Source organism: Rhinichthys klamathensis, unplaced genomic scaffold (genome assembly GCF_029890125.1).
Source record: "Rhinichthys klamathensis goyatoka isolate OS25496 unplaced genomic scaffold, OSU_Roscu_1.1 h1tg000006l_1, whole genome shotgun sequence".
Classification (NCBI taxonomy): Eukaryota; Metazoa; Chordata; class Actinopteri; order Cypriniformes; family Leuciscidae; genus Rhinichthys; species Rhinichthys klamathensis.
Window position 1 is genome coordinate 3,068,596 of NW_026606559.1, and position 24,501 is coordinate 3,093,096.

A 24,501-nucleotide genomic window follows, 5' to 3' on the forward strand; every position below is an offset into this window, starting at 1 on the left:
TTCAAACACAAATGCTGTGTGCAACTGAGAAACAAAAATAGCGGTTTTGTTCAGTGGAAAAGTATATCTTGTTTCCTAATAACCTGTGGTTTTCCAGGAGCTGGATCATTTATGACTCTCTCTTTCTCCATCACCCTCAGGCTAATCTGGCAGTGCAGGAGAACAGGCTGACCTTAGCTAATTTGGACCTCCAGACAGCCCAGGCAGAACTGGATGCTAAGCAAGCAGAGCTAGATGTAGTTCAGGCTGAATATGAGAAGGCCATGATGGAGAAACAGGTAACCACTGTGTTTTGATAGATTAGGGCAGTGGTGTCCAATCCAACTCCTGAAGGGTCACTGTCTTGCAGAGATTGGCCGCTAATTAAACACACTTGAATAAATATATCAAGGTCTTTGGGATTACTAGAAACTTCCAGACTCCAGTGTTGGGGCAGGTTGGCACTAAACTCTACAGTTCATTCACCCTCCAGGAGCATTATTGGACACCTCTGTTTTAGGCTCAAATGCTGCGTTCACGGTTTGTTGTTATTATCATAATTGCGAGATGACAACACGTGACGTTATACATCCTCAAGGTGATGTTACACAGGGCAACTTTTTGAGCAATGTTGCTGGGCAATGTTGCCGTCAACGGGCAACAAGATGAGACACAGGGCCCACGACCGATCTTAATTATCCAGATAGAAATGTATTTTGCCCATGTTCAATGGGAAAGTGCCCAAGCAACAATCGCTCGGCAAGATTGCCCTGCAACATTGCTCAAAAAGTTGCCCTGTGTATCATCACCTTCAGACTCTGAATTTTGCAATTTTATGGCAACAATGTCAACGGCAATATGAAGCAGTCAGGTGGTACAGTGGCCACATGGTCCTTCGGATGAGACGTTAAACCGAGGTCCTGACTCTCTGTCATTAAAAATCCTTCGAAAGAGTAGGAGTGTAACCCCGGCCTCCTGGCCAAATTTGCCCATTGGCCTCTGTCCATCATGGCCTCCTAATCATCACCCTAAATAAATCACTGACAAAATATTTGTTGAATATTTCTATGGGCCTTAAAGGGTTAGTTCGCCCATTTAAGACATGAAGTTGTATGCAATCCTTACCAGCACTATAGTGCATACACACTGACCCACTCTGTTGTCACCTCCCTGGTTAGAGTTCTGGCCGCTGGAAGTTTTTCAATAAAGTACTCCCGGTTATTTTCCGGGGCCACAAAACTGTGTGTTTTTAAGTGAAAAAATGATTTGCGTTTCAAAGCTTGATTAATTTACCACACAAAAAACACGCCGGTCAAAATTCATACCTCAGTTTTAATCGGCACTATTTTCTATCCATTTCTATCAATCCGCGCTGCTGTCAACGTCAACAGTGGGCACGTTCCGATCAGCTGCTGTTCCATAGTGTTTACACAATCGATTGACAACGACATAAAAAGTATTAAATTAACAATGGTGCGAACTTGTAAATTCCCAGGCTGTGACCACAAGGATGTGCCGGGATCAAAGTTCAGATTCCATCGTTTTCCTGTTTCGAATATAACTGTGAGCAGTGTTGGGGAGTAGTTAAGTTAGTAGCGACGCTACTAACTTAACTACATTTTTCAGTAGCTTGGCGGTAACTCAGTTGCGGTGTAGCGCGAGCAAAGTAGTAGCGGTGTAGCGCGAGCAAAAGCTACATTGCGTGTTGTTGAGCCTGCGCGAATCAGCGCGATGCAAGGATATTCTTCTTCTTGTTAGATTACAAACTATTTTTTTTGCCATTACCGCCACCTGTTGTCTAATCACGCATTTTGCGGCTAACGGTTCACTGACGTACAGAAGACCTCAAGCAAAAATTTAAGGACGCACATACAGGTGATTAATAGCCATTTTAAATGTATTAATTATCCTGCTTTGTTGCTCTCTATGTTACATCAAATTTCTATTTCTGATTTAATTACATTGAACCGCCATGATCTGTCCGCAAGTTTGTAATGAACATAAAAGACCACTAAAGTTTGCGTCATCATGTTTGTCAGTTAAACAAAAAATGTAATCTTAGTTTTTTTATCGCACGAAAAAGGCTTTGATCTAATTAAATTGGTGTATAGATTTGTTGTGACTGGTTTCAGAGCGAACCGAACTGTGCTCACAAGCAGCTTGTGATTCAGGTTCTTCTTTCACAGTAAATTCTGCGAGCTCCATCACTGCATGTGAGCGAGTTTAACGTGCATTTGTCAGTGCCACATGTGAGCGGTTGTTCAATGTATTTTCTTGCCAAAATGCAACCATCTCACAATCTGTATTTTTGAGAAAAAGTCTATACATGCAATTTACGTTGGATGTATATTTTGTTCTTGCAATGTTGTTTTTGTTGCAATTTTGCACTTTTGACACACAGTCTGAGATATTTGAGTGTTGTGTGTAATAAAACAATAAAAATTATAATTGTATTGCATTGTTTTAAACACTAAATATTTTACTTAAAACATTCCTCAGACACTTATTCAGTTATTTTCAGCTACTTTTTGATCGTAACTTGTAGTGTAGCTAACTACTTTTCCAAAAGGGTAGCTGACTGTAGTTTAACTACTTTAACTTACGAGTAGCTTTTAGCTTGTCAAACTACAGTTTCAAAGTAGCTTCCCCAACACTGACTATGAGACAGCTTTGGCTGGTTGCCATCGGCTGGCTACTCTGCGGGAGCTAAAATATCCAGAATCAAGGATTTTCGTGTGTGTAGTGCTCACTTCAGCGAAGACGATTACATCCCCAACCAAGGAGGAAAAGGAAAATGAAAGAGTTTTGCTGTAGCCTACCAGTACCACGGATAAGCTCTATTTACTAACTTTATGATCCCATGTCTAAACTGTACGGTAAACAAGCTGATGTTTAGACTCCATTATAAAACACGTGAAAAGATGTCTAATATAAAAACAGTATATAGGGATATTGGTACAATTTGCTAAAAACGCACAGTTTTGTGGCCCCGGAAAATAACCGGGAGTACTTTATTGAAAAACTTCCAGCGGCCAGAACTCTGACCAGGGAGGTGACAACAGAGTGGGTCAGTGTGTATGCACTTTAGTGCTGGTAAGGATTGCATAAAACTTCATGTCTTAAATGGGCGAACTAACCCTTTAAAATCCAGCTGGAGCCCAAATAAAATGAACCACAATCCAGATTTTTCCTATTATCTTTCTAATTATTCTGTGAAAAATGGTGAATCAGCTGTCATTTAGTGCCTGAAGTAAATACCAAATCACTCATTAGCATTTTTGCATATAATTTGGATGTAATGAGCAATTTTGCAAACAAACCTAAAACATCTTGCAGATGAATCATTCAGGCTTGTACTCTGTGTTCCTCTACAAAATTAATACTAACTTTATAAATGGTTTGAAGCAAACATCAATGTTCCAGTTCACAATGTATAACGAGCCTTCCTAACATTTTATAATTTAGTTGATAATTGTGTGATTAACAGCTTGCGACTGACTGATCCTTTTCTGGTTGATTGCGTCAGGCCTGATCATACCTAAGAGAACAGATGTTTACTTAAACCAATGATTGAATAAACTTACGAATTGACTTTAAACACTTTAATTAGTTTTCTTAATTTACTCATTTCCACATATAAAGAAGTGATCATCTGTACCCTAGGAATTAAAATGAAGAAGGGCATGTGCTCTTGACATGTAAGACCCATAGTCATCAGTCAGTCAAGTTCGACGTTACATCCGGTGACTGATGAATTGGGATCTAGTCTGAGAGCCCAATCACCTTTGAGTGTAAACAGAACATTGCGAGCGAGATTTGCATCGCAAACCACTCCTCGTGAAGCGGGTATATAAGGAAACTTGCAGCACTCGCTCATTTTAGCTTTAGCTTCGGAGCAGAGCGTTTAGTTTGATGCAGCTGTTTAATTAACCATTTGCAGTATTCTACAAAGCCGGAAGAAGCTCTCCAGAAAGTGTTGGTGTGGTGTGGTCCCACTCCTGTGCCTTTCTTCCCAGAGGTGCATGTCATGAGAAGGTCACAAAGTTGTGGAAGGTATCTTTTTCTGCCGAAATCGCTCCGGCGCCTCCTCCTCTCTCACTACCCTCGATGGTGGGGCTGCCAAAGGGTACCGGGGTGGAGAATCTTTTGTTGAATTTGGTACCCAAATTCTCAGTAAAAGAGCAGTTTTCTCTATCTCCGGGTCCCAAGAGGTGTAAATGGCAATGTGCGACACTATGCCTTGCCACTCTCATTCCCCTCAGCAGGCAGTGGTGTGTGGTTTGAGGATGCCTTCTCACATGACCCCTGCCAAAACATGGAGCCAGGTAGGTGTTGCACTGCACACTCTGTCCACACTCTGGGTAGATGTGCCTTCCGGGTCGGCCCCTGTGCCCACGCTGCCGCACTGCAGGTACGTCGGTAGTCCCTCTGACCCTGCTTGTACGGCATCTGGAAGTCTGACTAGCGCTTTCCAGCCCATCTCGCTGGCTCAAACTCAGCTATGCGATTCAGTTCGCCCGGCCTCCCCCCAGGTTCAGCGGCGTCTAGTTCACCTCACTGGCGGACAAGGACACTCCTGTCCTGCGTGCAGAGATCGCAGTACTACTGGCGAAGGATGTGATAGAGCCTTATAGACAGTGTTTTACAGCCTGTACTTCATTGTACCCAATAGAGGCAGAGGGTTACGACCAATCTTGGACCTGCGAGTTCTGAATCGGGCCCTTCAGAAGCTCCCGTCCAAGATGTTTACGCAGAGACGCATTTTCGAATGCATTCAACCCCAAGATTGGTTTGATGCATTCAACCTGAAGGACGCATACTTTTATGTTTCGATTCTCCCTCGACTCAGGGAGACTCATTTCTACACTTTGCATTCGAGGGACGTGCATATCAGTACAAGGTCCTCCCCTTTGGACTATCACTGTTGCCTCACATTTTCACAAAGGTCGTGGAGGCAGCCCTTGCCCCTCTGAGGGAACAAGGTGTTCACATACTCAACCACCTCAACGACTGGCTCATCCTGGCACACTCTTTTCCTTGCAGTTGCAGGAAGTTGCAGTTGTGCAAACACAGGGACTTGGTGCTGAAGCACCTCAGCCATCTAAGGCTTCGTGTCAACTGGAAAAAGAGTAAGCTCTCCCCCACGCTGAGTATCTCTTATCTCGATATGGAAATGGACTCGGTAAACATGACAGCATGTCTCATGAACGATCATGCTCAGTCAGGGCTGAACTGCCTGACTTCATTCAAGGGCAGGACGGCGGTTCCACTGACACTGTTCAGAGGCTCCTGGTGCATATGGCATCCGCAGCCGCAGTCACGCCGCCCAGGATGCATCATATCAGACCACTTCAGCACTATGGAATGGCACAGTGGCACACACTGGGTGGCAATCACACTGGCCTGTCGCCAAACCTTCAGCCCGTGGTCAGTCCTTGCTTTTCTATGGGCCTTCTCAAGTATGCATTTCCCCTAGTGTACTAGTACTTCAGAACTGTGCAAGGTCAGGGAGGACAAGGAGCAGGTCTTATTATTTGCGCCGTACTGGCCCAACCGGACCTGGTTCCCAGAACTGATGCTGCATAACCTGATCAACAGGTTCCTGAGGAGCGCGAGGAGGCTGAATCCTTCCTGACCTCACCTTATACCCTCTTGGGACCTCTCCTTGGCCTTTGTCTGTCTCTCAGAGAGCGACATTCGACCCTCTGCAGTCAGTAGAGCTGAAGATAATGTCTCTCAAGACAGCGCTACTGACTGCGCTCACTTCTGTCAGGAGATGACCTGCAGGCATTTTTAGTTGACGAATCATGCCTAGAAATTCTGGCCAGCCAATTCTCGCATAATCCTGATACCTCAGCCTGGATTTGTGCCCAAGGTTCCCACCACCTCCTTCCAGGATCAGATGGTGAACCTGCAAACGCTGCCTCTGGAGGAGGACGACCCAGCCCTTGCTCCGCTCTGTCCTGTTTGCAATTTGCGCTTGTACGTGGACCGCATGCAGAGCTTCAGGACCTCAGACCAGCTCTTTGTCTGTTATGGAGGCCAGCAGAAGTGAAAGATTGTCTCCAAGTAGAGGTTGTCCCACTGGATTGTGGATGCCATAGTCTTGGCGTATCAAGCTCAAGACCAGCCTTGCCCCCTTAGGTTGAGAGCTCACTCCACTCGGAGTGTTGTCTCTTCCTGGGCATTGGTGTATGGTACCTTGCTGGCAGACATTTGTAAGCTGTGGGCTGGGTGACACCTAACATTTTTGCAAGGTTTTACAATCTTAGAGTAAAGTCTGTGTGTACTGGCTACAAGTAGCTAGTAAGTGGGCGGACCCGCTCAGTGTCTCGCTTGCGGTGCCATTTACACTCGAAAGGTGATTGGGCTCTCAGACGGGATCCCAATTCGTCAGTCACCTGACGTAACGTCTCCGTTCCCTCCTTCAGGGAACGGGAGTTACATTAGTAACCTAGATGTTATCTTTTGATGCAGTTTTGAGTCTGGACAGTCTTGTGTCCCATTTCCACTTAATCTACCAATAACTTCCTTTTACCTGTAATGGTCATATCTAATAAAAGGCAAAACGTTAAACTGCACAACATTTTGTTTAAAGATAGATATAAGCTAGTGTTGTGTTAGTTCTCACAGATTCAATTTAGAGTATCAAATGGAAAGTAACACTAGAGATATAATAAAATGTTGATAATAGAATAGATAATAGAATAATAGATGCAAGAACATTTTGATAAACTTTTATGCAAATTAAAAGTGATTTAAGGTTTTCAAGGTTTTTAGTGGTTTAAGTTTTTTTTTTTTTGGTAATACCATGCATACAATGTCTGTACTAACTAATATCACTTAAATATGTGTCCTGAGAAACCCCACCTGTCTATTAAATACACATGAATTTTGTTAGATCACATTAAATGACACTCAATTGAATTCACACTCTCACTCTTGATAAGAGTCAATAAATGTGAAGAAGCACACACCTGCACAGTGACAGAATGAATCTTTTTTTTTTTTTTTTTACCTCCTCACCTTCTTTCTCTATCAGACTTTACTAGAGGATGCAGAACGCTGTCGACACAAGATGCAAACGGCCTCTAGTCTGATCAGTGGGCTGGGAGGAGAGAAGGAGCGTTGGACACAGCTTAGTAAAGAGTTTGCTGCTCAGACCAAAAGACTAGTTGGTGGGTTACATAAAACCTTCAGGGTTTTTCCAGAACATACAATTTGGATGATAGAACAGGCAAAAATACCTCATAGACCTGAGCCATATCAAGGAACCAGAATATAATAGAGACTTGGAGTTGGGCTCTTTTGACTTTCTGTTAGAACGGTGTCGTGTTAGCGGCCCCTAAGTTAATAACTAATTATCTTTGCAACGGAAGTGAATCAATCAAAACTAACTTTAGCTGGACAATAACTTTAATCTAGAGCTGCTGTAAAGCCAAAACAATCTTTGTTGCTTTATTTTCCTATTATCACTGTAAAGCTGCTTTGAAACAATCTATATTGTTAAAAGTGCTATAAATGAAGATGACTTGACTTGGGCTGGTAAGCAGCCACCTAGCATTGCCGTAGCAACCACCTAGAACTTCCTAAAGTGCCCTCATGCTGAGTAGTGGTGTGTTATTACAATTACTACTGTTGGGACAATTTTTGCCTATAGAAACTGATAAAATGGGTGTAGTCATACCTTTGACTTACATTTATGAAGGAACCCAAGCCGACTTGGGCCAGTAATTAACAACCATAGCAACACCCTAGTAACTACCCAGGTGACCCTAACAGTTGCATTGCAATGCACTAAAACCATATAGCAGTGACATGGCAACAACCGATAACCTGTAGAATTCTAACTGCAAGATCATTGTATACCACTTATATTTGAACTATGCATGAGATTATTGAAATACCACTCATATTTACTTCAGAAAACGTCAAAAACTAATGACATTTGTTATTATTATTATTATTATTAAATTTTACATTTCCCATGCTCAGGTGATGTGCTGCTGGCTACAGCCTTCCTGTCCTACTCTGGGCCTTTTAACCAAGAGTTCCGCAACCTTCTTCTCACTGATTGGCAGAGAGAAATGAAGTCCCGCCGAATACCTTTTAGGACCAATCTGAATCTCACTGAGATGTTGATTGATGCTCCAACAGTAAGTGAATGGAACTTACAGGGGCTCCCCAATGATGACCTGTCCATCCAAAATGGGATTATTGTTACAAAAGCTGCCAGATTTCCCCTGCTGGTTGACCCCCAGACCCAGGGAAAGATCTGGATCAAGAACAAAGAATCCAAGAACGAGCTTCAGGTGACCACTCAGAATTAATGACTTGTGCATTAATAACAATATGATTTTGCACAGTGGGCTTCATCAGTGTTCATTATTTAATTTTGTAGCATGCTTATGTAAACAAAAAAAGTTGTTAGGTTTTACAGTTACTAATAAAAACTTTTACATTTACATTTAAATTACATTTGTCTGTGTGCATAAAATGCTACACAGACATCCAGTTAGTCATGCTGGTCAATGGAAAAAGTAGCTTGTTACTGAAAATACTGAGAAGCTGCTGTTTTTAATATTTTTTTTAGTGTTGCTATTACAAGTAAATGTACAATAACTTGATACATTAAACATCTGCAGATTTAAAAGTTTAACATTCATATTCTTGTGAATCATGTTGAAATCTAATTGAATATGCACAGCTTGCATTGATGCATGAGTTCTTTTTAAGAGGTCAAACACATTTTTCAATGGTATGACCTCATAACAAATCAACTCCTCCTCTGGTAATAGCTTTCCCCAGTAACAGAACTTGAGCTGGGTCAGTAAAGAGGTCCTGCTGTTTTCACAGATCACCTCACTGAATCACAAGTACTTCAGAAACCACCTAGAGGACAGTTTGTCTCTAGGGCGTCCCCTACTGATAGAGGATGTTGGGGAGGAATTGGATCCTGCTCTGGACAATGTCCTGGAGAAGAACTTCATCAAGACTGGGTCCACATATAAGGTATTGTTAGATGAGCTCAATAAGCAAAAGATGAGTTTGGTTGCTCAATCAACATTTTCTGAAGGTTATGCACCTTTTTCACTGACTTATTTTAAAGAGTTTCATTTTTCATTTTGTACCCTATTCATAGATAGCATGCCAAAAACATAATGCTTATTTGTATGCATTTTCTCCTGTATTTTACTATCAAAAGTTCTCATATATAAACAAATATAGTGTATGGTTCGGAGTAAATGGGGACATTGTCATTAAAGGGAACATCATTGTCCTCAGCAGTTCCAGTGATTTAAAATAAAGACATGTTGCCATATTTTTGATAACATTTTTGCTAGGAAATGAGCGAGATTGCTTTGCGTAATGAGAAAATTCTCTATATTTGTACAGAACCTCTGCTCCTCATTATTTACAAAACTAAATATAGAGAAAACAAATTGGAATTGTATTTAACATCCTGTCCTTTATTATACTTTATATTGGAAAGATATCTAAAGCGTACAAAATCATAGAGAAGCAGGACATAGCAAGTACTCTAAAAGAATAGTTCATAATTAAGAACCTAAAAAAAGATATAGTGCTGTCTCTGTGCTTTTTCAGTTCCTAGTCGAGGTGATGACATCAGCTGCTCAAGCTGTTTAGTGTTAGTGTGGGACACGATTGTGAGTGACAGTCGTAATCTTTCGGGCATCTTTCCTTGATCTCATTATCAAAAATCCAGTCGTTTGAAAAAGGCTTTGCTTCATCACACACAGCAGCTGCTTCACACGTTCAAAAAAGAAGTGGAAATAGCAAGCAGCAGTGAGAGCTCTGACAAGTTTAACTACTCAGCTCTATTAATACAAAGGTGCAAACACCTGATCACACTTTTTTTTATAGCAGAGACCGAATGGAAGACGTCGCTTTATCATTGTCAAACCACTGCATAATCACATCACAACCGTGCAGTCTATTTCCGCTAATTGGCATGGAAATAAAATTAGTTACTCCCTGTTGAGATAATTGGCATATTATTTTAAACAACTTCACCAACACCTTTTATGTTAGGAAGGTCATTATTAACACAGCTGTTATTAGCTGTCTCTAACTTCTCTCTAAGGATCTTCTGATGTTCAAATGTTTGTTATTCTTTAGTCAAGTCAGGTCAAGTCAAGTCATCTTCATTTATATAGCGCTTTTAACAATGGATTGTTTCAAAGCAGCTTTACAGAGATAAACATATCATTTAAGGTAACAGATTGTTTTGGCGTTATAGCGGTTCTTGAATAATGTTACTTCCAGCTAAAGTTAACTTTGATTGATTCACCTCCGTCGAAATGATCAGACTTTAAACGCGAACCTGTGATTAACGCTGACGGCGTTCACATGCTCATTCAGAATTCTATAGTTATGTGCTTTTTAAAATATGTGCGCAGGTTTGTAATTCATACAACCCAGCCTAAACAAACTACTTTTCTTGCCTATAAATTTTGATACAGAATTTTGTTTTATTTTATCACTTCGGGGTACGCGAGCCGGAATTCACAGCGCTTTATCTGTAGAGTGGGAAAGGGATCCTCCATAGGGAGAGGATAGTGGATACTTCAGCACTGCATTGTCATCGGGTCCAGGCAAAGCTCCCTCGTCAGATCTGGACACGGCCTGGATCCGGCAGGCTGCGGGAAAACCTCGGGATAAACAAAGAAGCATCTTGAGTTATTTTTCTGTCATCCTCTAGTGTAGGGGTGTCCAAACTCGATCCTGGAGGGCTGATATAGTTTGTCTGATGGTTTATTTTATTTTATTTTATTTTTTATTAAAGCAGCTCTTCACCTGGACTTTGAATTCTGATCTGTGACTCATTCATGCCATCAGGTGAAAGTAGGTGATAAAGAAGTGGATGTAATGAAGGGTTTCCGTCTATATGTGACCACCAAACTGCCCAATCCAGTATACACTCCTGAGATCAGCGCACGGACATCCATTATCGACTTCACAGTTACTATGAGGGGCCTGGAAGATCAGCTACTGGGCAGAGTTATTCTTACCGAGAAACAGGTATGGGCCCTTTGAACTGATATGTGCAAAAAACAGCTGTGGGAATGATCTGAAATGTGTGTTGGGGGCACTCTTATACTTTTATAGCTTGGCTTGTGAATATTAATTAGGGATGTAACGTTCACCCATTAGTCCTTGCTGAAAGGCATGTAAGTGGCCCTTTGCCAAAATACTACTCACCACTTGACCATTTGTTCAGTCAAAGTGACCAGAGGGCAATGGCTTCTGCTTCCTGTTTAAGGCATCATTGTAATTGACCACTGTTTTTTGTAAGATAAATTTACTGGTTTTTTTTTTTTCTCACATTTGTATGTTAATTGTACTGTAATTTTAGATAAGCATGCAATGTTAAGTTTTAAATTATGCATTAGGAAAGGCTATTCAAACCTTCTGGTGGTGCATTCAAAGGCGCAATTTATTCAGAAACAGCCGGGTGTTCCTCATGAAGGTCCCTACGGTCCTTAGAGGGAAAAAAAAACAACAACAACAACTAAACATTAACATCCCAGAGTTGTTTCTATGACAGAGCAAGCAAGAGGGAGAGAGCACTTCTGTCATTTTTAGGGTCACTGGACAAAGAGCGTGAATTGTGAATCTCTGTACTCTGAAAGACCATTAACGTTCAACATAGTAATAGAGTCTCAAGGGCTTTATCTCACAAATCTCTGTTGTTTCTTCTTCAGCACTGCAAAAACCATTCCCTGCAAAACATTGATTCATTCTTAATATATATTTTTGTAATTTTTCAAGTAAAAAAAACAAAAAAAACAGAACCAGACTGAGACCGAGATCTCTTTTTCAGCTGAGCCCTGTGAAACATGTAAACATATACAATATCATACACTAAAAATGCATACACAATGAAGACAACCAAATCAACAAAAACAATCACAAACACATAAGACATCATATAAATCCTCCAATACATTTTTAAATTGGGCCAGGGACATAAGATTGTTTATCTGAAGTTTGATCTGCAATTTATTCCATATATATGGGGCAAAATAACTAAATGCAGACCTACCCAGTTCTGTTAAGATTGATGGGGTCTTTAATGTAATCCACCTTTGGGATCTTGTTAAAATATTTGTATGTCTAATAAAAAGCAAAGAAGTTATGTAAGGAGGTAATTGTAAAAGAAGAGCTTTGTAAATAAAAAGGAGAGCATGTTTCTCACGTCTCACAGCAAGAGAGGTCCATCCCACATGTTGGTATAAAATACAGTGATGAGTTTTATAGTTATCACCAGTGATAAACCTAATTGCACAGTGATATAGCATCCAGAGATTTTAATGTAGCGGTAGAAGCGTGCATATAAATTATATCACCATAATCTAAAACAGACATAAAAGTGGCCTGAAGATGATTTCACCAAAGATGCGGAGCTTGCTCTGAATTCTTCCAAGCAATGAAAGCTCCAACAGCTGTCTTTGTTCAGCATCAAGTTCCTGCCACTCTGCCCGATCATTTGCCTTCGGCAGGGGCGGACTGGCCATCTGGCAGACAGTGCACTTTCCCGCTGGGCTGACGTGCCCGCTGGGCCGATACATCTCATACTTTTTTTTTTTTTTGTCTGAACGGCCCATAAAACTTATACATCGGCGGCCTATTCTTTTAGTTTTGTTTTGCTTAATTGACGGCACTCGGGTCTTTGTGCCGGCGTAATGCATTTGTCAAAAAATAAAGTCGGTGTACCGGCCCGTGACACGCGTAGATCAGCGGCCCATTGGTTATTTTCTTAATTGACACTGGGCTGGCCCAATCATATCTTTAAACACCTCCCCCTTTGGGCTCTGCTTCTCAACTCTGCTCAAAATAGTCAGAGAGATGGAGAAGAAACGCAAGGGAGGCGCAGAGAAATTGCGTGAAAAAAGAAACAGGCCCTTCAGGCAGACAGATATGTTTTCTGCAGCAGCAGAACCTTCATCAGCTCTTCATCATGGCTGATGATGATAGTGGTGGTGGTGGTGGTGAGGAGGATAGGGAGAGGGAGAGTGAGTCTAGAGCTTGCGGTAAGCAGAACTGCTTTCAAAACATGAGTCTAGGAGACCCATTATCTCTTGATAAAAATGAGCCAAAAACTCAAGTGTTGGACAAACTATCTGTTTGCGAAATTATGGTGATAACACTGCAGTAAAATATATGCATGCTTCGCTCTATGACTACGTCAGTTTTGGCTTTATACATTTGTGCGCGCAGGTGTAGCTGGCTAGCAAGCTATAACATCTTAGTGTTACCGTCAGAACAGCTAGTTTACACATTTTGCACAACTGGCTAAGACAATTAAATATTTTTTTTATGTCTCCGATACATTGTCTTATTGAAATTGAGAACATTATTTTGTTAACCACCATTCATCAACAATAAAAGTGAGTCAGCTGGCAGTATTCTTGCTTAGTTCATTATTTATTAAAGGCTGTAGTGTGAATAGTGTATTTTTAGGATCTGACAAAAATGTGTTTGTGAGGTAGGTTTTTATGGACAATATACTAAAATGAAATTGAGACATCCACACACCTTTATTTGTTTATTTATTTAACAACGTTTTGTCCATTTCATATATGGTATTGTTATTGCCAATGCACCTTATAGCTTGTTTTAGGATTCATCACTGTGGAGTATACAGTTTAATTGTATTAATAAATCAAAAAACGTTAAGTATTTAATGTGGAAACTCTCACTCATATCTGCTTACTCATTATACGGCTTTAGTGGTTTTAAGGAGTAGGAGTTGGTATACATATTCAAGGGTGCATACAGATTGGTGGTGTTTATGATCATATGTAGTGGGCCAGTCTGGGCCAAAATGCCAGGGCCGATTTTCTCGTTGTTGTTATCCATTTCTGTGGTTACCTGTGATCCGGTCCTGGCTGGCCCATCTTGCACCCCACCTCTCAGAGGGCCTTCTGGTTGTCTTCTCTTCTCTTGCTTCCTAGGGCTTCCAAGTTTCTAAAAGATAGAAACCGCCCATTCCCCATGTCTTTCCTGCTGTCACCTGGTCTTTCCTAGTTGTCCACCTGTCACCTGTCCTTTCAAGGAAGTCACTGGTTCACCAGGTTGTTTAAATTATAACACAGATGAGATGTTCTACCTGCATGGCTTTTCAGCCTGACGCACCTCCTCCGGTGCCATTAGGCCAGCTGCAAGGTCGTCAGCTAACCTAATGGCAGTATACATACAGTATACTCACATAAAGCAATATATACTATATAGCAAATCTTGGCTGCGTGATTGTTTATATCGTTGCAAAAATGTAAACTGTATTATTGCATAGCTCTCTCTACTCGTGTAAAGCGACATACTGTATACTATATACTGTAGCAAACTATATTATCGCCCAGCTCTAATCTGCTAAGTGTGCTTATAAAACATGAAGATATTATACATTTTAGCATTATGATTTTCTGTAAAGCTGCTTTTAAACAATACAAATACATTTAACATTGGCTAGTATTGTTTGTTTGTTTTTTCTTGTGTAAGGCTAAACCTAACAATTTTTATTCTCAAAATTAAATGAAAGATGAACATAATGGTACCTTTTTATGGTGTTTGATATAGAAGAAATGTACATAGCACCTTAAATTAGAGTCCACGGGTTCTTTATGTCAAGTTCAAGAAACACCTGAATCAAAGCACCAGAATCTTGCAATGCTGCACATTGTTATAGAGAATCGCTGTAGTCTTAGCACATTTCAGACTAGCACAGTCAGATGGGCTTTTATGGAGCCTGCAGATTTCCAGGTAGCGAAAATTAAAGTGCCATTCAGAACATATTCACTGCTGGACATTGATTTGTCAATCAGGAATAAGGGCCTGACATGTGTGTCGCCTTTTTACACTCAGTATAATAAGAGTACAGATCCACATCCCACCCAGCCCAGCGCCGATCTAGATTATAATAGCTTCAGGCTAGTTAGTTGTCTCTGCCTGATGGGGAACTGCGTTTTAGACTATTAATATCGAAAAGGGACATTTGGACAGCAGGGAAAAAAAGACTGGTACTATTACAATTTTGAAAGCTAACTGAGCAAAATGGGCTGCATAATATACTATCATACTAATGTGAAGTTGGAAAATCATGCAGTTTACTCTGGCCTCTTGGCTCAGCAGCCTGAATGATGTTCACTGGTATGTTATTTCAACGTTTTTACATTGAAGGCTTACTTCACTGCATTGAAAAATATAAGTCATTGACTTGTCATGCACTGCATATTTACTAAAGAACATTTCCACTAAAGTACTTCTGACAGAGAACTATTTTTAGTAGAAAGAGTAGAAACAGGAAATTGCTGTTGACAGACCATTTGATGTTGCTGGGAGGGTTACATTAAAATGTAAGGGTTACACAAAAAATTGAGGGTTACACAAAAAACTCTTTTTCAATATGTGTTTGACCTTTTTTAAAACCCTGAATGTTCAAAGTAATGTCAGTTAAAATGTAAAATATTGTAAAATGTTTTAAACATTCTACGACAAATAATGTATTTAAGGGTTAATCAATTGGTGCCATCTTTCAGGACAAGTCAAGTCACCTTTATTTAAGGGTTAGTTCACCCAAAAATGAAAATTATTTCATTAATGACTCACCCTCATGTCGTTCCAAGCCCGTAAGACCTCCGTTCATCTTCGGAACACAGTTTAAGATATTTAAGATTTAGTCTGAGAGTTTTCTGTCCCTCCATTGAAAATGTATACACTGTATACTGTCCTTGTCCAGAAAGGAAATAGAGACATCATCAAAGTAGTCCATGTGACATCAGTGGGTTAGTTAGAATTTTTGAAGAATCGAAAATACATTTTGGTCCAAAAATAACAAAAACTACGACTTTATTCAGCATTGTATTGTCTTCCGGTTCTGTTGTCAATCCGTATACATGGTAATACAGTCAATTAGTACATGCAACTAACCCTAAACTAAACCCAAACCTTACAAATATATGTGGTTAATTGATATTACTCTGTACTTAATTGTGTAATTACACTGTAAAAAGGACACCTTAAAATAAATTGTAACCTAAAACAATAAATTGTTATTACAGTATATTTCTACAATGTGTGTCAGGGTTCTGTCACCTCTGTTCTAGTTTTTCCCTGGATCTATGGTGACGGGATCTTGACACCCCTATTAGTCTTGTTATGTGTGAGCACACAGCTTTGGCTTTGTTTGTGTGGGCTTGTGTCTGTTATGTTTGGTGTGTACGGAGCATGGTGTCTGGATCCTGACACTTCGGTCTAGTCTTGGTTCAGTGTCAGTGTTGGGGTCCTGACATCCATGCTCTGTGCATTCTGTCAGTCTTGCATGTTGTTTTCTGTTTGAGCACATGATACATCTTCTTTATTTTTTTTATTTTTTTTTTGCCATGCACACTTCAGTCTTGCTAGACTGTCTTTGTGTCTGTGTGCAATGTGCTCTTCTTGTCTGTCTCTCGTCTTGGCCCTGCCCCCCTTGTTACCTTGTTATTAGTTCAATTGCCCTACTTGCTTTCCTTCGTTACCCTCTTTATTTCCTTCCCTACTTAATCTCCCTGTCTTTTGCTGGTTTGTTGTGGTTATTCACAGTGTATAGATGTTCTGTTTGTCTGTTCATGCAATCCTGTTTTCACCTGTGCTCCCCCTCGGTCCTGCCTTCCTGCACCCGGTCCCATTTTGTTGGCTTTTGTCTGCCCTGACTGTTTTTCACCGGCTGGGTTCTTTTTGTTTTATGTTTACTATGTAAAGGCTATTGTTGACTCTGCGACTGAGTCCTGCCTCCATCTCTCATTCTCACCTGGCTAGCAAAGTGATATTTGTTTTGGTTTGGCTGGATTCCAAAAATATTTGCATGAATTTAAAGTGGATCAGGGCTGTATAGCCCACAAAAGAGCATTTTAGAAAATTACTTTTGTAAATATTTTCATAACTTAAATCTTTCATGTCATGGATGACTTTTTAATGTATGTAATGAAGCTTACACTGTAAGTGACAAAGAAAACAGGCAGTTAAATCGTTAATCACACTAATGTGAAAAATGTAATATCATATTGTAAAGAACATGTTTGAACTGAATTGAATCAATGTTGAACTGACTTGAGCTGAATAATGATACTTGTCTTCTGTAGAGCTGCTTTACAGCAGAATTTTAATTCGTATCATGTTTGATGAAGTTTGCATTGCTGATCGTTGTTTTCCTGTTTATTACTGTGAAACTGCTTTTAAACAACCTGTATTGTATAAAGCACTGAATAAATAAAGGTGACTTTACTTAAAGCTGTTTGTGTGTGGGGAGTAGGGGTGGAACGGTACATGTATTCGTATCGAACCGAAACGGTACGGGCGTCACGGTTCGGTGCACGAATTTACACGGAGAATACACGGTATAAAAATAAATAAAACTCGCGTGCAAATTAATTAATGTAATGCGGAACTACCGTTAGATACGCGGGTTCTTTAGGGACACATAATCTGTACAATCGGCTTAGCTCTGAACGCGCGTTCACTTCAAACGTTGGCTTTATACGCGCGTCCTATTCGCTTTGGACTAGCGTCGAATTAGACGCGAATTTGACGCTCTATTCGTGTTTGGTGTGACCGCATAATGAACGCTGCGATGTCAAGATTGCAATGCTGGACTGTGTCTGTGTGTGTGTGTGTGTGCGCGCGCGAGAGAGAGGCGAGATCGAACTGTGTGTGTGTGTGTGTGTGTGTGAGAGAGAGAGAGAGAGAGAGAGAGAGAGAGAGAGAGAGAGAGAGAGAGAGAGAGAGAGAGGCGCCCGCGGCCCGACCGAACAGTGGAAACATAAAAAAAAAACATACTCCGTCATTTTGTTCATACAGATCATTAAACCTGCAAAGTGTTTACTTATATTTGTGTACACTCGCAATAAAACACAACATTGTGCACACTGTAAACTCTTGTCAAACTGTAACCTACAACTGTCACTCAACCAAAATCACACACACACACTGTTTTAAAAGAAAAACATAATCCAACTCCATTTCAAAACAGTCTGTGGGTCCCATCTTTTGGACATTCATCATATTGCATTGGTTTTCATTTCTTGTCCTCGGAGCGCTAATCTTACACACTCTACATTGATTAAAAAAGAAAATCGAATGTGTTTTTAATGGTAGTATTATTTTAACAGAAATCAATTATTTATAATTCAGATGAGAATAATGTTACATTGTTAATTAATAATGTTAATTAAAATTAAGGAAAACAAATATATTGATCTGAAATATAGCAAATTAATTTTAAATTAATTCAGGTACAATTACCAAACATATCGCAAGGTCTTTTTGTCTTTTCATTAATTTAATTAATAAACTAATTATATAAAACTATTGTCAGTGCACTACAAATAAACTGGTTCTATGCCTTTATATAATAAAACTTATTTAAAAAATACAATGCCTTCTGCATTTTTGTTCTGCTTTTCCCTCCATTGTACCGAAATCGTACCGAACCGTGATGTCTGAACCGAGGTATGAACCGAACCGTGACTTCTGTGTACCGTTCCACCCCTAGTGGGGAGAAATGACTATGTGTTGTTTTGGGATTTTCAGGAACTGGAGAAGGAGCGGACCGACCTGCTGGAGGATGTGACGGCCAATAAACGTAAAATGAAGGAACTAGAGGATAATCTACTTTTTAGGCTGACCAGCACGCAGGGCTCCCTGGTGGATGATGAGAGCCTCATCACAGTGCTGGGAAACACCAAACGCACGGCAGAGGAGGTCACACAGAAACTCCAGATCGCTGCTGAGACTGAGATCCAGATCAATGCGGCCCGCGAGGAATACAGACCCGGTAGGCACTTAGAGCTTATCTTTCCTTTAAAGGGATAGTTCACCTAACATTTATCCCATAATTTACTCACCCTCAAGCCATCTTAGGTGTATTTGAGTTTCTTTTTTCAGCCAAACACAATCAGAGTTAAAAAAATATATCCTGGCTCTTCCAAGCTTTATAATGGGAGTGAGTAGAGCCTGAGATTTTGAAGCCAGAAAAAGCGCATCCATCCATCATAAAAGTAATCCATACGGCTCTAGGGGGTTAATAGAGGCCTTCTGAAGTGAAGCGATGCATTTTATAAGAAAAATATCCATATTTAAACCTTTATAAGCTATAATCACTGGCTTCCGGTATCGGCCGTAAGCAAGTCAAGTTCCAGCCGAAGAGTGAACTTTTTTGAATAGTTATTTTTGGTCCCTTTCCCTATACCTGTAGGGCTTTTTTCAAAGATGCGTAAAGAAATTTGATTAATCTTTTCCTCTAGTTTGTCAGTCTTATGATGTGAAAATTTAAACAGTAAATTATCAGAATATCCACAATCTGTAAAACTCACAGATTTCTGCAAATAGAAACCTTTGATCGAGTTGACACATGGTATTAATATTAAGGCTGTCAAGTGATAAAATGTTTTAATCTAATTAATTACATGATGTGCCGATTCATTAATCAAATTAATCGCACATCAAACTTTGCTTTTTTTTTGCTGAACTATCCCCAAAGTATGAAATTATTATTATTATTTATGAAATAAAAACTGCCAGTAGGTGGCGGTAAATGTCTAAATTAGTAAGTCATTGAGTCATGCATGCATTTGATTTGTTCAAACAGCTGATTCATTCAGGAATCAGAAATGCTTTCTTTATGAATGGGCCACTGAATCATTGGTTCACCCGATTAATTGATTCAAAATGCAGCAGCAGATACCTTCAGAAATAGCTTCAGAAACGTATTCACCTGCAGGCACAATTTGAAAAACATTCTGTTCTGACAGTCACCTTAAAGAGCACCATCTTCCGGATGAGACATTATCCTGAAATGTCCTGGATTTCTGTGGTAATTAAAAATCCCAAAATTAAATTTGCCCATTGGCCTCTGTCCATCATGGCCTCCTAATCATCCCCATATATACTGATTGGCTTCATCACTCTGTCTCCTCTCCACCAGTAAGCTGGTGTGTGGTGGGCGTTCTGGCACAATATGGCTGCCGTTGTATCATCCAGGTGGATACTGCACATTGGTGGTGGTTGAGGAGATTCCCCCTGCCATTTGTAAAAGCGCTTTGAGTGCAGAGAAAAGTTATGCATAAATGTAACAAATTATTATTATTATTATTATTATGCAGTCACAAAATCCGACACTTTTCCCTCGAAGTCCAATGTCAAAGGGGTCATGTCTAGTTGCATCTGAGACTGCTGTTAATACCAGATGTAAATACTGACCCTTGTGTCTTCTTCTTTTCTGAAAGTTGCCACAAGAGGAAGCATCTTGTACTTTCTGATGACGGAGATGAGCATGGTGAACGTGATGTATCAGACCTCCCTGCGCCAGTTCCTGGGCTTGTTCGACTTGGCCTTGGCAAAGTAAAACTCATTTATCAATTCATACCTTATTCCTTATTTAAATTTGTTTTTCAAAGTCAAAATGGCATGTATTTTTGGTCTTCATCACCAAGCCAACATTTCATGATGAGGCCAATGTAGGCTTAAGGTATGGGCCCCAAATGGTTTTGTCCAAGGGTCCAAGGCAGATCTGAATTAACTCTGGTCAGACTGTAAATGAGATTCAAATGGGCTAGTTCAGATTGGGCCAACATAGAGCCTGTGGACAAAGCCATTTGGGGCCCATACCTCGAGCCCTGGCTACACGTGGCTCCACCATGAAATATTGGTTGGCTGATGTTCAAATGTAAATTTGCAGGATATTGGTGCTATAAAACAATGCCTGTTGATCATATTGTCCATGTGAGATGTGAGAGTGCATTGAGTAAGGTTTTACATAAGTTGCCAACTTGTTTCTTCCTCTTGGAGAGTAGGTCCTCAAAGAGTCCAATTACAAGCAAGCGGATCGCCAAAATCATAGAGTACATGACCTTTGAGGTGCACAAGTACGCAGCTCGGGGTTTGTATGAAGAACACAAGTTCCTGTTCACCCTGCTGCTCACTCTCAAGATCGACATGCAGAGCAACAGGGTCAAACATGAGGAGTTCCTGACCCTTATTAAAGGTCAGAAACCAACCCGTCTTACACAAGTCAGTCTCTCTCAGTCTCTTCTTTTTCTCTGTTTTTCTACATTCAAAATCTTTCTCCTCCTCCTTAGTTTCTTTATTTTCTAGGTTCTCGAATGAGAGAATAATCAATTTGTCTATTTACATTCTTGAACAATGGTTATGGATGAGTATTTGTGACTTTCTGCTGAATTTTACTGCATATCTTACATATGTAAGAATTTCTCATTCTTTATTATTATATATCCTTTATTAATAGGGTACAGACAGGTTTTAAGGCAGTCTTTTGGAGCAGTGGGTTTAGGCAGAACTGAGCAGCAGGAACCCATCAGAGCCAGACTTCTACAGCTATTAGTGTGCTATGAATGAAGCACAGTGGTGCCTTGTGACAAGCTGTGAGGTTGAATGCCAGTACATATTATGTAAGGCTACACAGTACATTGTGTTGCATACTTGCATTCGTTGAGACATATTATATATTAAAATAGCCATATTTTTTAAAGGAATGTTCCAGGTTCAATACAGTATGACATGCACCGTGTTTCAAAAGTATAGCCTCAAAAAGACTGTGATTTTGCCATTAAGCTTTTGTGATTTTTCTTTCTTTCCTCTGGGTAACAAAAAAAAATCATATTATTGGCTCTTTGCAATTTGTGATTTGTACATGTTGTTCATGGGGAGTCCTTGGTGAGTCTGTAGATTGATGAACTTCTATGTGATTACCATGTTGGTTCATGTGCTTTTGCTTCGTAAAAGCATCAGATCCACAATTTAATCACTGAGAAATCATAGCCTTGCGGTCAGAGAAGTGGCCCATTACCCAGAAGGTCAATTTGATTCCCTGTGCTGGCAGTGGACGTCAAGCCAGTTAATACCATTCTGCTCTTTAATGCACTCTCGTGAGAGCCACTCTCTCTCTCTTTGCTGCCATGTTGCTTGTCTTGCTTTTTCCCCCATAGAAATGAGCTTTTCTCAAGATTTCTCATTTGCAAAACAGGAGAGGTTCCTTTGTACCTTTACTAGATAGTATTTCAAGAACATAACATTCCATCTTTGTTCAGACAAGATGAGTGCAAGAAAACAATGTATTTTATTAATTAGAAAAGTGTATAAAGTCAATATTTCGGTTAAAGATACTCAAAACAAGTTAACCCAAAACTCAATAAATGGCCAGTATAACAACAATAGACTAGAGAACACGTCTTGCTTTAACATCTGTAGCTTTTTTTTTTACCATTTAACTCAAAACTTTAATATAACTGCTCCACATGTATCTGATACAAAATAAAAAAATTATGTTTTTTAATAAGTGTTACAACCTTCTGTAACGCGGGGAGCAAGGGATGCAGGTAAAGATGAGGATCTACTTACCAGGGGTTTATTAGTAATAGAAAAAAACAACAACAATCAGTAACATGAGGAGCAAAAAACAGGTATCCACATGTAACACCAAACAACAACTGACCAGGGGTACCATGATGGTAGTTAAACAAACTCAGGGTTACAGGATTAGTTTCAAGTTGAAAAAACCAAACCAATTCAATCAGGCTTTATTGGTACCATGATGCTGGTCATAAACTTTCTCTGTCAACTCAGGCTTTGATCCTGAGTTCATGAAGCACATGCACATGAAAGTGTGACACCAGTAGCGAACAGCCAATCACATGCTTTGAAACAGAAAAAACTGCGATTGACTTCTCGCGAGAGAATCAGCAAAAAAAAAAAATCTTTTCTGCCGAAGATTAAGAAATTGAAGAATATGATGTACATACATTTACACTGCAAGAAGAAAATATCTTGCTATATCAGTGCAAGTGAAAGTTAGTTTTGATCATATAGCCTAGGTATAAATCACATGTAGTCATTTTTAAAGCTTTATCTACCGATACCAAATCTTATTTAAATTAAATATGATCTGTATATAATTTTGTTAATTTAAACGAAATGTTTAATAATAATTATTCAACTAAAATTGCTAATGTGTAATAGATTAGGGGTATAATAATTATATAAATCATATAAAATAATTATAATAAATTATCATCACTAAATGCGAAGAGAAGTTTTTCCTTTTGAGTTTTCCGCGTACAAACGACACCATTGTCAAAATGATCCGCGGAAACAACTGAAAACGCTGTATTCTGCTGCCAGGCGCTTAGACGGGGATGAAACACTATAGACTGAACACCTAATACACATGTGCATGACGTCATCGTCTTCAGAGTTTCGAGTTTGTGTTGTTTCCACGGAAACCGTTTTCAAAAACGTCCACTTTAAAACCCCCCTTGTTCTCTCTTCAGTTGTCCGGTATTGTGTGTGCATGGCACACTGTTTTCGTGTTGTTTTCTCGTTCTGTGGATTACCTGCTTTTGAGGTTAATTTAAAGGTCCCGTTCTTCATGTTTTTTTGAAGCTTTGATTGTGTTTACAGTGTGCAATATAACATGTGTTCATGTTTCGCGTGTAAAAAAACACAGTATTTTTCACACAATTTACTTATCTGTATACCGCTGTTTTCACTGTCCAAAAAACGGCCTGATGACTTCCTTGTTCTATGAAGTTCCTGTGTTGTGATTCGACAGCAGCTTATCGCACGTTGCCCGGAAAGGTCACGCCTCTTACCATAAATTGGAGATGCATGCGCAGCTGAAGTGCTTCTTCTCCATGGGAGCGCAACAAGACCACGCCCCCTTTTTTTGTGTATTCCTGTGGGCGGAGATTAGTCAAAAAACTGTTCTAGTTACGTCATTAAAAAGGGAAGTAGAGGGATGTAGTCCAAACCGGCCGTTCGCTGTAGGCTTTGAAAGGGGACTTCTGTTAAATAAAATATCTCGCTAGGCATTGAACTTTGAGCTTTATAATTTTACAGGTATTATTTATGCTCTAACAGCAACATTACACACTAATTAAAGTTTGAAAAATGGAATTGCGAAGAACGGGACCTTTAATAAACCTTGTTTTATTTGATCCTTTTTGGCATTTCTTTATCATCTCTGGACTAAACATTACATCATGTCAGACAAATGCCAGCTTTTACACTGTCCCATTTGGTACAATAAAAAAAATAAAATAAAAAAAAACACATTTAGGCAAATCCGCTTTACTATAGGAATGCTAGAGACTACTCAAGGTCTTGGGCCAAACCAAGTCCATCAGGGCTAACACACCCTCATACAGTACATCCGGGAAATTCCCCTGACCTGCCTCACGTCTCGGACAGAACTCAAACGGGTCCTTCTTGTTTTGAGGCAACAGTGCTAGTGCTACACACTGAGCAACTGTGATTTAGGCAAATGTTTTGATTACATTTTATATATTAAGTTAAACTGTTTACTGTTGACACCAGTTCTGTGAGTTGACATTCATTACCCTGGAAATCAAATTATAAAGTGAGCAGTTGGGCAGGGTTAAAACGTTGTTATTTCTACCTCATGTTCTGTAAATTATTTATATTTGTACCCAGAATCTTATTATTCTTACT

At 39.8% G+C, this 24,501-nt stretch overlaps 1 protein-coding gene across 1 annotated transcript in view; it reads left to right on the forward strand.

Annotated features, from left to right (window-relative positions):
- Window positions 1–24,501, forward strand: part of dnah5 (dynein, axonemal, heavy chain 5) — a 171,460-nt gene that overhangs the window by 121,846 nt on the left and 25,113 nt on the right. The window contains exons 62-69 of the mRNA XM_056257650.1: window positions 141–278; window positions 7,022–7,157; window positions 7,975–8,291; window positions 8,836–8,991; window positions 10,840–11,022; window positions 18,568–18,811; window positions 20,262–20,376; window positions 20,829–21,019. Coding sequence (XP_056113625.1) covers window positions 141–278; window positions 7,022–7,157; window positions 7,975–8,291; window positions 8,836–8,991; window positions 10,840–11,022; window positions 18,568–18,811; window positions 20,262–20,376; window positions 20,829–21,019 — 1,480 coding nt within the window. The remainder of the gene's footprint in view (window positions 1–140; window positions 279–7,021; window positions 7,158–7,974; window positions 8,292–8,835; window positions 8,992–10,839; window positions 11,023–18,567; window positions 18,812–20,261; window positions 20,377–20,828; window positions 21,020–24,501) is intronic.